Genomic DNA, 15,075 nt, shown 5'->3' with positions numbered 1-15,075 from the left:
TGCCAGGTTTCCTACAGACATTCAGGCCAAAGAGTTCAATCTTGGTTTCATAAGACCAGAGAATCTTGTTTCTCATTGTCTGAGAATCTTGAGTGCCTTTAGGCAAACTCCCAAGTGGGCTGTCATGTACCTTTTACTGAGGAGTGTCTTCCTTCTGGCCACTCTACCATAAAGGTCTGATTGGTGGAGTGCTGCAGATATGATTGTCCTTCTGGAAGGTTCTCCCATCGCCACAGAGGAACTCTGGAGCTCTGTCAGAGTGACCATCGGGTTCTTGGTCACCTCCCTGACTGTTCAGTTTGGCCGGCGGCCAGCTCTAGGAAGAGTCTTGGTGGTTCCAAACTCCTTTCATTTAAGAATGATGGAGGCCACTCTGTTCTTCGGGACCTTCAATGCGGCAGACATTTTTTGGTAGCCTTCCCCAGATCTGTGCCTCGACACAATCCTGTCTTGGTATCCCTACGGACAATTCCTTCGACCTCATTGCTTGGCTTTTGCTCTGACATGCACTGTCAACTGTGGGACCTTATATAGACAGATGTGTGCCTTTACAAATCATGTCCAATCAATTGAGTTTACCACAGGTGGACACCAATCAAGTTGTAGAAACTTCTCAAGAATGATCAATGGAAACAGTATGCACCTGTGCTCAATTTCGAGTTTCATAGCATAGGGTCTGAATACTTATGTAAATATATGAAATAAGCTATTTCTGTTTTTTATTTTAAAATACATTTGCACAAAAAAAAGTTTTTAATTTCTCATTATGGGTGTGTAGCTTGATGAGGGAAAATATAATTTAATACATTTTCGAATAAGGCTGTAATGTAACAAAAATGTTGAAAAGGTGAAAGGGTCTGAATTCTTTCCGAATGCACTGTACACATGCACATATCGCGTAGACACACACATTCACAAGCACAAATGCACACACTCAGAGACTCTGGATGATCTACAAAACAGAAGTGTTGGCTGCAGTCTTTGTTTGTGAGAGTGGTTTTAGATGAATTGAATGTTTACGTCGCTCTCAGGATGTGAGATGGAAATAAAGACCAGATTGGTGCCATTCGTTTTCTGAGTGGAGAACTTCTTTTTGAGTTCCTAACACCTCTTTGCATGCTCCTTTTTTTTTTTTACACCATGAGTACAATTTATTAACCCTTACTAGGCTGGTCTATAGTAGGTCCCTGGTCAAGGTACTACAGTAAATATACATGGTCATTCTAGAACAGGAGTGGGCAAACTACATTCAATCCGGCAGGAGGTTTTAGTATTTTTTTTTTTTACAAACTTTTGATGGGGGAATTATTATTTTGTGAAAAAAATAATGTGCGTCTCTGTTGAATTTCAAAATCCCAATGTGGCCCTCAAGCCAAAAAGTTTGCCCATCCCTGTTCTAGAACATGAGCCGAAGAACACATTGTGGAACATAGAGATGAGAACACTCCACTCCAAGGTTGTTCCAGGACAACCCTGAATTCTAGAACACCAGAAACAGAGTGATGTAATCAATCCAGCATGGGCCGGACCAATCTCCCAGATCAAACCAGTCCAAAACGCTTTTAGCTTCATCTTGAATAAAACCCCAACCAAGTCCAGCTTAAGTAGGTGGATTCAGAACTGTACAGTCACAAAGAGTGAAGTCCATTGCCTGATGATCCAACAAGGTTCTAATCAGGCTGGCCCATTTATAAGGCAGCCATCATAACCGATTTCAAAACAACATGTTTTAATAGGCCATCTGCACGCAATAACCAAGAGAAAAGAGCAGCTGGAAAATTTAACTGTCAGCAGCAGGTCTACAAGCTCTGTCAGTTTGTAGAGCAGCAGACGGATGCCATCGTTGTCTTACTCTCACCTAACCGGACCTCTCCCTTTCTCTTGCAATGATATTGAAATATGACTCCATCCTCTTCTCAGAGATGAAGAGAGTTTTCTTGTCCAGAGTCCTCTTGAGGACAGATAATAGTGTTTGTTTTTTCCTGCACTGTAGAAAGTCACCATATGGACACACATTGAAAAGCAGCACAGCTCTCTGCACATCAAGCCCATTCAGTAACATCTGGGTGGATGGAGCTCTTGTAGGCACCTGTGTCATCCATCCAGCCCAGTCTAGTTTCCACAGATCTAGCTCTGAGCTCAGAGCCTGCAGGTCTAGTATATGAAGGTGAGGAGGCAGTCCTGTTGGGGCTCCGGGGGCTGATCCAGGGCGGTGGAGGGGTGTAGGGGCAGGTGGGGGAAGTATTGGAAGAGGGTGGACATGGGAGTGGCACTCACACTGTAGGCCTTCAGGGACGACAACCCATTTAGCACTGACACATCCAGGATGGATACATGGAGAACGGAGGAGGGGGAGGCGGGGTCAGTGGAGGAGAGGTACCCCATCCCCTCCATATCCCTACTCCTAGAGGAGATGGTGAGGACCTGCTCCAGGTGTGGAGCTTCCTGGGCAGCACTATAGACCCTCAGCCTACGGAGGCCAAACAGGGCCAGGTACTGGTTGGGGATGGCCAGGGTGCCAGTGCCACAGAACGACAGGCGGAGGTCGAGCACCACGCTGCCATTCAGCAGCTCTGTGAGAACCCAGGGCTCTCTGAGCCACACAGTCAGTCCGCCCTGCTCCCTCAGGCCACCGGGGATAAGCTTGGAGCGCACCACAGTGTGGCAGCTGCACAGCAGGTTGGCCAGCGCCTCGTCACAGTCCTGGATGTGGGCGGAGCAGCTGCAGTTCCGCAGGCTGTTGCTGTTGTCGGTGCTGTCAAAGAGCAGGGTGCTGTTGCCGGGGCCTGTGGTCAGGGTGACAGTTGAGGGGAGGAGTAGAACCCACAGAGTCCACAGCAACAGGGCACGGGGACGGTGCCAAGAGGAAGCCCTGTTTAGAAACATCTCCAAGGCAACCAGTTGGACTACATCTTCACCGAGGGGATATCCTGAAGGTTGTATGCAAATCTGCATGATAGGAGAGAAAGTTATGTAAGCACATGTTTTTAAGGAGCTTCGGGTGTATACAAGGTTGAAATCACAACGCAGACACCAAGACCAATTCATAAACAAAGCTAAATCGAAAGCATGACAAATCATACCAGTGGGAAAAATGAGTCAGATTGCTCTCTGCCTCTTTGTCACAAAGAACACACAATTATACAGACACACACTTGCTCATAATAGCACATGATCCATAGCTGTTCTGTCCTACAGTAACCTAGCTGCTACTGATTAACATCTCTAGTTTATTGGTTTAAGGGCTGTGAGAGACAGCCAGCTGAATTCAGTCTGGCTACCGCAGACGCAATTGAGCCACTTATTTTTTTGCTCCACTACTTTATTAGGGCGAGGTCCTTCCAGGCCCTGGGCTACTGCGGATGGCATTTGGCTGTCTATAAAAGTGCCTGCGCCCCGCTGCGGTAAAGGCTGTGGCCAGCCACATTAAAACTGTCAGGAAAAATAAAACACTGCCTCTTTCTTTCCCCATTGAGGAGCGAAAGAAAAGTGGGATGAATAAGCCATCTTGACTTCAGGAAGCAAGGACTTTCCGATGCTGTGATTGGCATCACGGTTGGACATAATGTACGTAGATGGGGAAAAAAGAAAGATTGATCTGGTCACAAAGAACCCTTTTTATTTTTCTCTTATATAAACTGCGTATAGCGCTTATCAGGGTTTCAGTTGCTAAAACAGTGCCATATTCAGACTATATTTTCTCTCTAACTTAAGAGGATATATTTGTTTGAAAACCCAGCCTTGCAGAGGATTGGCTATGCCGATCCCAATCCTCATCTTAGCATCAACAGGTTATATCCATCACACAGCACAAAACAATTCTCAGTCTTTAGACAGAATATGCCACTGGCCTTAAATCTAAACTAAAACCTCAGCAGCTGTGGCTTCATACAACACGGTGTAAACTTACTACCATTCTGTGCTAAGTCTGACTGCTTCTAAATCCCTCTGCCTGCAACCACAGTATCCTTCAGTCACCTGACCCCTGCTAAGTACACAGAACCACAGCCCAGTCTGCATTACCGGAGCCCAAGCTCTAATAGACTACTGTTCCCTTCCTCCTCCAGACCACAGCCCTGACTCACAGGTCTGCAATACTCAAAGCCTATGCAGCACTATAAACTCCTGTTTAGATATCTCCCTCCTTATTTCCACTCCGTTACTGTCCAAGTCTCACTCATCTCTCTCTCCCGAGTTATTCTCCCTCTGCTCTAGTGTCTTCTTCTCTCTCTCCCTCCTTTCCTCATTTCCCTCCCTTCGCCGCAGGCTCCAGCTGCAGGGCCGGATGCTGAAGGAGAGGGAGGGTGGGAGGGAGGGAAGGTGGCTGCTGTTCCAGACAGCTATGAGGAGAGGCACAGAGCATTCCTCTGACATCATGTTCCACATGCGGCCGCAAGCAGGCACCCAATTCCCCCCTCTCTCCCTCTCTCTCCCCCTTTCTCTGCCTCTCCAAATCCTCTCTCCTTTTCCCTCCAAATCCAATCTCCTTCTCTCTCGTTTTCTATGTCTGTTACGTATACACACATGCGCACACAGACATAAGGCAGGCACTTTAACAGATTCCCGTATGATAAATGACTCAAGATGTGGCTTGACTATTAAATGTATGGCTACTTACAGGGATGGCGCTGGCGGTGGTCAGGGAGGCATGTTGTCGTCCTCTCTGCTTCTCAGATGTTAGCCTTTTAGCTCTGCTCCTGACGCAGCAACTTAGCCTTCCACATCTGCTGGGAGACACACTGGAACTCCGCACCCCTGTCTAGCAGACGCAAGGGTGAGAAACGGTCAGCCCAGAGAGAGAAGCAGAGAGAAGAGGGGGGAGAAAAAGAGGAGAGGAGAAAGAAAGATAGAGAGGACTAAGGCTTTGTCTCTGAACACGGGATACCACGGACAGTCTTCAGTGATGACATGACAGACACATTCTCTGCCCATTTTCTCCCCATGTCACTCGCTTTCACTCCCTCCCTTATTTCCTCCCTCTCTCTCTCCTCCTCTTCTTCTAACTGCACCTTCCTCTCCATGTCAGTGATGTATCTCAAGCTTCCACCTGCAGTTAGAATATGGTACTACTAAAAACATTTTTATCACGCCAATTCAGACTAATCGAGACCACTTAAATGATTAAAATAGCATATCTATCCAATCTGTTATCTGACACCCATACATTTAATCTGAAATGTTTTCAACTAATACAAGCTGCAAAAAAAGGAGACAATCCAGCCAATGTGCATTACGTTCTTGTCCTTTGAAAAGCTATGTAGACTTGGATTTTAAACAGGAGTCTGTTGGCCTGTGACAGGGTAACGGAAGTACACAGTGGTCTCGTCACGTCATACACTAGAGGGAGAAGACCCATGGACACATGGCCTGATGGTCCTCATTAATACTACTGCCGTTACTGAGTGTGTTTATGTGTATGTGTTCCAACTAGTACATAAAACACATTCTTTCCCAGAGAAACACACATGCATATGTAAAAGAAAAAACACCAACCAAAAAAACAGGCGCACAATAAATATAATTATACTCATGTATACTGTATCTCTTTGAATCAACAGCTGATACACAGCAAAAATACCCTGTGTTAAATTAACACTCAAAGTGTGGACTTGAATAGACACTGAAGAGTGTATTTTCTTTTTACTAGGCAAGTTATTTAAGAGCAAATTCTTATTTACAGGGGCAGAATGACAGATTTTTGTCTTGTCAGCTCGGAATATTGATACAGCTACCTTTCGGTTACTGGCCTAACACTCTAACCACTAGGCTACCTGCCGCCCCGAATTAACACACTGCTAAGTGTAAAGCTTGATTTCCATATTTCCCAGAGTGCTTTGCCATTCAAGTGAGTTGTAGAGTTACCACCCATGATTGATTTTTGTTGATAACAGAGACATGGTTGTTTCATTTATCTATTTTCAGTCCTATGGGCATCACTGAGTGAGATCCTAAGTGGATATGTCATCGTTAATATTTTATTATTTAAAGGTCCTGAACAGTCATTCTGAAAATGTGTTTTTCTTTCACGGCTAACTACCAGCAGTGTTGTAGTAAAATCAGCTCAAGAAAATTTGGTGATCCACAAAACAACTCAAACAACATTGAAATTGCATGTCTCTTGTGATGCGGTTCACAGCAGCACTGAAGGATATGTTGACTTGACAACTGCTTCTATGATGTTGGTTCCAAGGCGGTACTTATTTAAATTAGGTAAGATAATATCAAGTTGCCATTGGTGTATTAAAATGAGAGTTGGGATGATGTCACCTTGTCCCCTTAATATTGAATTCAAGTTTGACATGGGGAAGGTACCAGTAACTTTATGATCAAACTTTATCAATGTAGAAGCAACAGTCAATTTTCATACTTTAGTCATCACACTTTGATCTGGTTTCATCCAAATATCATCCAAACATGATTTTGACTGTTCATCATGACCTTTAATAATGTTCCAGTGTCTATACAGGTCCACACTTTGTGTTAATTTAACACTGGAGAATTTGCTGTGAGACGGAAGCAGGAAACTACTAACATTGTGAAACTGAGGTGTGAAAAGAATGCAGACATGAAAAAAAGATTTATGTTGGTAACAGCAAAGGTCAAACAAACTACAATATAACTACCCACCTCACCTGTTTGTCTTCCTAGGAATGTTGTGACATAGGTGCTCATGGGTAAATCTCAACGTCCCACAGGCTTGTTCCACTGAACAGATACATCATTATAAAGCACCATGCATGATTTGTACCATTCAAACCCTCTCAGTCATGACTCACTCACCAAAGCACACTAATACACTGTTTACTGACTAATATGTTAGCATGTTTACCTCATTGGGAGTAGGGGCACATTCATTCATGTTTGTGTGGCGCCGCATTCATGTTTGTTGCTAGCAACCAAGAAAACTGTCCACTGCAGGGATGACAAAACAGATGGAAAGTTAAGCTTTTCCACCGAGGGCCAGTGCTTGAGTGAGATTACTTCCTGCCTGCGTGGTTCCAGTAAGTGTCTGGGCGAGAGAGGAGACGAGATGCCAATGTGGTTGCCAGGACAGTGGAACACACTGCGACCCTGCCTGCCATGTAAAAAAGCCCATGGGTGGGTTGCTGGGCCTATCCAAAACATACACACACAATCCCAAGGCCTAGTGGGTGATGTGGCTGGATGCTCCAATTTTTTTTTTAAATTATATTATTTTATATCCTATTTATATCCTAATCCTTGATATCCTTTGTCTGTGCTTATGGACTGTCCTCTTCAATTCAAACCATCAGTTTTGAATGGGGTTCAAGTCTGGAGACTGATATGGGCATGGCAAAATGTTGATTTTTGTGGTCAATTAGGACCCAAATGGAGCCCTAGATGTCTTTTGGTAGATAACATAAAATCCTTGAAGATAACACAATTCTGGTAATTTACTCAAACTTAAGTTTCCAGTAATATATCCCCCTTTTGAAACCCTAGTTCTGCTGAGCCATGTAATGTCATGTATGTGGTACTACTTAAGTCGTTTTTGGGGTATCTGTACTTTACTTTACTAATTATATTTTTGGCAAGTTTTACTTTTACGTCACTACATTCCTAAAGAAAATAATGTACTTTGTACTCCCCACATGTTCCCTGACACCCTAAAGTACTCACTACATTTGGAATACTTAGCAGGACATGAAAATGGTCCACTTCACGCACTTATCAAGAGAATACGCGGTCATCTCTACTGCCTCTGATCTGGCGTACTCACTAATAACAAATGCATTGTTTGTAAATTATGTCTGAGTGTTGGAGTGTGCCCCTGGCTATCCATACATTTTAAAAACAAAGCACACACATCCCTCTTTTCAGTTCGCTGCAGCTAGCGACTGAAATGAGCTGCAAAAAACACTCAAACTGAACAGTTTTATCTCCTTCGGTTCGTTAAAAAACTCAATCATGGACACTTACTGACAGTTGTGGTTGCTTCGCGTGATGCATTGTCGTCTCTACCTTCTTGCCCTTTGTGCTGTTGTCTGTGCCCAATAATGTTTGTACCATGTTTTGTGCTGCTACCATGTTGTGCTGCTGCCATGTTGTGTAGCTACCATGTAGTTGTCAACTTGTTTTGCTACCATGCTGTGTTGTCATGTGTTGCTGCCATGCTCTGTTGTTGTCTTAGGTATCTCTGTATGTAGTGTTGTAGTGTCTCTCTTGTTGTGATGTGTGTGTTGTTTATTTGATTTGGAATCCTAGCCCCAGTCCAGGAGGCCTTTTGCCTTTTGGTAGGCCGTCTTTGTAAATAAGAATTATTTCTTAACTGACTAAATAAAGGTTTAAAAATTAATACAATAAAAATTGCGCCATCTGCTTTGCATAAAATAAGAAATTTGAAATGATTTATACTTTAACGTTAACTTTTGATACTTAAATGTATTTGATCAATTACATTTACTTTGATACTTGAGTATATTTAGAACCAACTTTTAGACTTTTACTCAAGTAGTATTTTACTGGGTAACTTTTACTTGATTTGATTTTCCTTGAGTAACTTTCTATTAACGTGTATATATATACTTTTACTCAGGAATGAAAATTGGGTACTTTTACCACCACTGCATGTAGGTCACCGTCTTATCCATCTCTTACTGTAAATTTCATATTCTGACTTGATGGTCACATTCATAGTGGGCACTATTCCATTTTCATAAATATAAGGGTACTACTTGGGTGGCAGGTAGCCTAGTGGTTAGAGTGTTGGGACAGTACCTGAAAGGTTGCTGGATCGAATCCCCAAGCTGACGAGTTAGATATTTTTTTCTGCCCCTGAACAAGGTAGTTAGCCCACTGTACCCTGGTAGGCTGTCATTGTAAATAAGAATTTGTTCTTAACTGACTTGCCTAGTTAAATAAATAAAAAATCAATATCATTAAAAAAATGGTAAACAAAAGGTGAGTCATCATCAGAAAATGTTTTGTCAAGGGCGTGTGTGTAGGGAGCTGGAACTTTAAGACCTGTTACAGATAATCGGGGGCGTAGGAGCGACTCTAACATTGGCACTCTGGTACAATCCAATCAGTCTTAGGGCCATGGCCATTTATACTGTACTGAATAGCAGTGTTACTGTGGATATATTCAAGTAAACAACCATTGTGTACTCTCTGCTACTGTATGATTCATTTCCTTGTATTTTTATCACTTCCCCTATGTCAGGTTGTTACTACTGCTGCTCTACATGCTGTATGGTCTTCTTATGGCTGGGGGCAGTATTGAGTAGCTTGGATGAATAAGGTGCCCAAAGTAAACTGCCTGCTCCTCAGTCTCAGTTGCTAATATATGCATATTATTAGTAGTAGTATTGGATAGAAAACACTCTGACGTTTCTAAAACTGTTTGAATGATGTCTGTGAGTATAACAGAACTCATATGGCAGGCAAAAACCTGAGGAGAAATCAAAACAGGAAGTGAGAAATCTGAGGCTGGAATGTACTCAACACAGTTTCCATTGTAATCCGCTTTAGATATGAATGATGTTGCACTTTCTATGGCTTCCACTAGATGTCAACCGTCTATAGAAATTGAGGCTTCTACTGTGTTGTGGGACTGAATGACAGCAGAATGAATCAGGTGTCTGGCAGTCAGCCATTTTCTGGTCATGCGCATTGCACATGATAGCGACCTGTGTTCCATGGCTCCTGAAAACACAAAGGAATACTCCAGTTGGAACCTTATTGAAGATGAATGTTAAAAACATCCTAATGATTGATTCTGTACTTAGTTTGAAATGTTTCTTCGACCTGTAATATAACTTTTTGAAGTTTTTGTCCAACGTAACGCTGACCAGAACGAGCGTTTGGATATGTACAACAAACGAGCTAACAAAAGTAGCTAATTGGACATAAATAACGGACATTATTGAACAAATCAAGCATTTATTGTGGACCTGGGATTCCTTGGAGTGCATTCTGATGAAGATCATCAAAGGTAAGGGAATATTTAGCATGTAATTTATGGTTTATGTTGACTACAACATGGCGGCTATTTTGACTTGATTGTTCTGAGCGCCGTCTCAGATTATTGCATGGTTTGCTTTTTCAGTAGTCTTTTTAAAAATCTGACACAGCGGTTGCATTAAGGACAGGCATATCTATAATTCCATGTGTATAACTTGTATTATCATCTACATTTATGATGAGTATTTCTGTTGAATCGATAACGCGCCAATGTAAACTCCGATTTTTTTGATATAAATATGAACTTTATCAAACAAAACATACATGTATTGTGTAACATGAAGTTCTATGAGTGTCATCTGATGAAGATCATCAAAGGTTAGTGATTCATTTTATTTCTATTTGTGGTTTTTATGACTCCTGTCTTTGGCTGGAAAATTGGCTGTGTTTTATTTTGACGGTGCTGACCTAACATAATCGTTTGTGGTGCTTTCGCCGTAAATCCTATTTGAAATCGGACACTGTGGTGGGATTAACAACAAGAATACCTTTTAAAACGGTATAAGATACATGTATGTTTGAGGAATTTTAATTATGAGATTTCTGTTGTTTTGAGTTTGGCGCCCTGCACTTTCAGTGGCTGTTGTCATATCATCCCGTTAACGGGATTGCAGCCCAAAGAGGTTTTAAAACGTGACAGAATATTTTCTACTTATAATACAGTTATTAAATTGCAATAATAACCAGCAACATACACAGTTAAAAAATGTCAAACTGAAATGAATCAATCTTTAATAAAATATCATGGCTGCCTCTCTCCTGAAGTTAAGGCATGCAATGCACCTTCTAGATCAAGGGTGTGTGACGACCCTCCCACTCTGTCTGCCGAATTCTTTCTCTTTGCTCTTGTTTTCCTTAATAGGATGTCGGTGGGCGGAGCCGGGAGGGTCGTCAGCGAAATGGGACACACCTGGGCCCGTTTCCCCATAAATAAACCTTTTCCCCATTTATTGAGGAGACTCTCTCCATGCAGACACACTGTTGAATTTTAGTTGTGGCGGTTTCGGTTCTTTGCTTTGGCTGTTTGCTTTGGCACCTTTCAACACCCCTCATTATTACATCTATGCAAGCAACCAGTCACTTACACTACTGACTACGTACACCGTTGTTAATTGTATATTATGTACTTTAGTTAATAAATATATTTTTGTCATTCCTTATCTCTACGTTGTCTCCCTTTTTTGTTACGGGGTTCTAGCTGGTTCATGACAGGTGTCAAACTTATTCCACAGAGGGCCTACTGTCTGCTGGTTTTTGGCTTTTCCTTTCAATTAAGACCAAGACAACCAGGTGAGAGGAGTTCGTTACTAATTAGTGACCGTAATTTATCAAGTACAAGGGAGGAACGGAAATCCGCAGATACGGCCCTACGTGGAATGAGTTTGACATGCTCTAGACCAGTTTTTTTGGGGGGGGGTTATCTATACTTTACTAATTATATTTTTGACAACTTTTATTTCACTATATTCTTAAATGTACTTTTTACTCAATACATTTTCCCTGTCACCCAGAAGTACTTGTTACATTTCGCATGGTTAGCAGGACAGAAAAATGGTCCAATTCACACACTTGTGAAGAGAACATCTCTGGTCATCCTTACTGCCTCTGATCTGGCAGACTCACTAAACACAAATGCTTAGTTTGTAAATGATGTTAGTGTGCCACTGGCTATATGTAAATAAAAGAAAATCATCATCTGGCTTGGTTAATATAGGGAATTTGAAATGATTTATACTCTTGATACTTCAGTGTATTTGAGCAATTTCATTTACTTTTGATACTTAAGTATATTTAAAACCAAATACTTTTACTTTTACTAAAGTCATATTTTACTGGGTTACTTTCACATCAGTCATTTTCTATTATCTACTTTTTCTACCACTGCTCTAGACTTAAGATGCTATCATTTAATCAGAAATCATATACAGCAGTGTTTCCCAAACCAAGCACTGTGTAGTGCTAGGACAAACATCAACATTTGCACCCAGGGGTGGCCCCAGGACCAAGTTGAGGAAACCGTGATATACAGTGCCTTTAGAAAGTGTTCATAGCCCCTTGACTTTTTCCACATTTTGTTGTGTTACAGCCTGAACTTTAAATTGAGATAATCATTGTCCTACTAATTAATTTAAAAAAAGAATCTGAAATGTCTTGAGACAAAGTATTCAAACCCTTTATGGCAAGCCTAAATAAGTTCAGGAGTAACAATTAACTTAGGTCACATAACTTGCATGGACTCAGTCTGTGTGCAATAGTGATTTTGAATGACTACCTCATCTCTGTACCCCACACATACAATTATCTGTAAGGTCCCTCAGTCTAGCAAACACAGATTCAACCAAGACCAGGGAGGTTTTCAATCCATCACAAAGAAGGGTGCCTATTGGTAGATATTTTTTTCCATATATATATATATATTTTTTTACCAGTACCTGTTACCTTCAGACAAGTCCCGTGACACTTGTGGGGGTCACATTCGTTTGTAGCCCAAACGGTATGGATGCTACAAACAGAAGTTACACACTGGTGTGTCAATCGACTCTCGGGGGATAAAAACAATGTGCATTTTCCCACCAGAGATGTTTCTATTAAATTGATTTGATGCAGATAAGGCTGTGTGTGAAGACAGTGCAAATAACAATACCTTTTGATATTAAATTCCTATGTACTGAATAAAAAATACAAAGTTACATGGTTTTCCATCGCATTTTCAAAATTACTGCTGGTTTTCTCACCCAAAAATGATTTGCGTTATATTGCGAGTGTGTCCACTATGGTATTGGCAAGTGCTTTCTAGCCAACAGATGTATCTGCACGCTGTTGGCTAGAGCGCACATATAGCCTACATGATGAGATTATTATTATGGACAAAAGAGCAAGATTATCATGATACCAGAATAAGACCCTCAGAAAGGAGCATCAAGCTCATCACCGTGCACTTTCACCACCCTGTGAAGTTAATCATCATTTATTTAAGCTGTAGCCTAATAAACGTCACCTTTTCTAGCATATTTTGTTTTGCCAACGTTTGGAAAGATAACCAAAAAAGGTTCTGTTTCCATCAGACCTGTCATGTCATTTCTTTTATCTGACATATACTTTACTCGCATAAAAAGGTTGGATGGAAACCTGGTTAGTGACTGACATAAGAGGAAAAACTGCTGATGCACAACCACGTTTCACAATTGCACCTTGTGTATTCTACTTTTCTAACTCAACAGTAAATTGAGACCCCGACTGACTTCCTAAGAACAAAACAAAAAAAGCATGTGTTTCCACTCTGGTTGAACGGGCTTCCTTATTCTATATAGTTTCTATTTTACTTTAGCATTTAGCATTTTTTGTATCTCTTTTCCTGCATGTCAATGTTGGTAAAGGATTGTTTTGAAGACTGCTATCCACCACGCCATTGCTCTCACGTACTGACCATGACCAGAGCATTACAAAGAGCCAACAGCCCACACCCAATCTGTTGTAGAGACACTCATAAACTTCTGCTTAATTATTTCCTAAAGTCTACCACATTCCAGACAGTGTGTGAGGGGCTGGCAGCGCTAGCTGACACTCATCCACTTACCTAGCAGCTAATTCTAAAATTGAACATTTTCCTGTTTGGTGTGTACTATATGTTATTATTAGGGCCCTTTGTTTTGGACAATCTTGTCACATGACCTAGATTTTATCCTTTTATTTAAAGCTTTTTCATCAAACTGTCCCATTTTCATTTTATGTTAGATGGTCCAGCACCATCCTCAGACAATTACTTTCATTTCATTTTTCATGGGTGGTAACTCTAAAATTCACTCGAAAGGCAAGGCACTGGGAAATATTTCAATACAGTTTTACACTAAGCAGTGTATTAATTTAACACTGGTTCCAATGTGTATAAGGTCCTACTGTTTCATTGGAGAATATTCTGTGCTTTCTTCTCTCTTCTTTATCTCTATCGATCTGTACTCTGCCTCTCTCTTTCTCCACCTCCCCTCTATCAACAACTCTCTCCCTCCTCTCTGGGTCATTTTTAGGCAGGTGGTGCGTCCCATCAGTTGTAGAAAATGAAGAGGTTGTTGTCAGCAACAAAATGTGACGGTGTTCTACTGTGGGGGTAGGTTTTTTTTGTTCTCCCCTTCCCTGGAAAGGTGAACAGTAAGACACAGTTACTGGAACTAAAACAAAAAGAGTTCTAGAAATGAGTCATGCCTATCTGACACACACCCACCAGAAAAAAAACACAAATAACACACACAGACCCACCCACTAGGCACAGGCGTCAATTCAATGTCTACTCCACATTTGTTCAACAAAATTGAATTGAAATTCTATCTCTGCGTTGTTGGGAAGGGCCCGTAAGTATGTATTTATTTCAACGTTAGTCTAACCTGTTGTTTACGAAGCATGGGACGAATAACATTTATTTGACTTACCTATTTGTTAATGAGAAGTCTTCAGCTTTCCATTCTTTCTCTCTTTCCCTGCTCCCTTATTCTTTCTCTTTCTTTTCAACCTTTGTCTCTCCTTCTCTTTGTCTTTAAGTTGTCTGTATGATCTCCCTTTCACTGAGTCCACTTCTTCTATCCCTTGGGAATTCTGCTTCAAATGTGCAACGATCAGGGTTGGAATGTTCGAGTCTCTCTCACTGAGTCCAGTCCTCTCACCCACCCCTCTCCCTGTTCCCAGTGTACCCATAGCAACCCCTACCAAAGCCACTGGCCAGCCTGTTTCATTATTTAACCAGCGGGACAAGGGCTCCCTTTCTGCAGGCTCCCACTGAACTATTAATTAGTGTGTATGTGTGTTAAAAATAGAGAAGGTATGGAAATGTGAATCTGGATGATCAAAACTAAGTGTATGTGTGTCTCCCTCAGTATACTTTCTAATTACACAGGAGTGTGTGTGTGTGTGTGTGCTGTCCGTTGGGTTCTAAAGCAAACAGAAGACCAAGTGGGTCCGGGCCAGCCACTGGGCCTGAGTGTGGCAAAGCGGGCTATAGGCTTCAAACAGTGGAGAGAAACACAAAGACCTCCCTCTATCTGTCCCCTTCTCTCTCTCTGTCAGTCTTCCTCTCCTTCCCTCCCTTGGAATCTAGGTGCT

General features: G+C 41.7%; 1 protein-coding gene across 1 annotated transcript; it reads right to left on the bottom strand.

Moving 5' to 3' along the window:
* Positions 1–1,244: 1,244 nt before the first annotated feature.
* Positions 1,245–14,605, bottom strand: LOC112225264 (uncharacterized protein C21orf62). The gene is made up of 3 exons (XM_024389040.1): positions 14,409–14,605; positions 4,619–4,759; positions 1,245–2,949 (listed from the first exon to the last, which is right to left on the bottom strand). Exon 3 carries the CDS (start codon positions 2,884–2,886, stop codon positions 2,155–2,157), a length of 732 nt encoding a protein of 243 aa, XP_024244808.1. The 5' UTR covers positions 2,887–2,949; positions 4,619–4,759; positions 14,409–14,605; the 3' UTR covers positions 1,245–2,154.
* Positions 14,606–15,075: the final 470 nt, after the last annotated feature.

Source organism: Oncorhynchus tshawytscha, linkage group LG26 (genome assembly GCF_018296145.1).
Source record: "Oncorhynchus tshawytscha isolate Ot180627B linkage group LG26, Otsh_v2.0, whole genome shotgun sequence".
NCBI lineage: Eukaryota > Metazoa > Chordata > Actinopteri > Salmoniformes > Salmonidae > Oncorhynchus > Oncorhynchus tshawytscha.
The sequence above is the reverse complement of the archived record's forward strand: the minus strand, read 5'-3'. Positions and strand labels throughout refer to the sequence as shown.

What these genes read in the sequence shown, in the direction of transcription:
- LOC112225264 (XM_024389040.1), bottom strand. Translation starts at nt 2,886, where the DNA reads ATGTTTCTAAACAGGGCTTCCTCTTGGCACCGTCCCCGTGCCCTGTTG.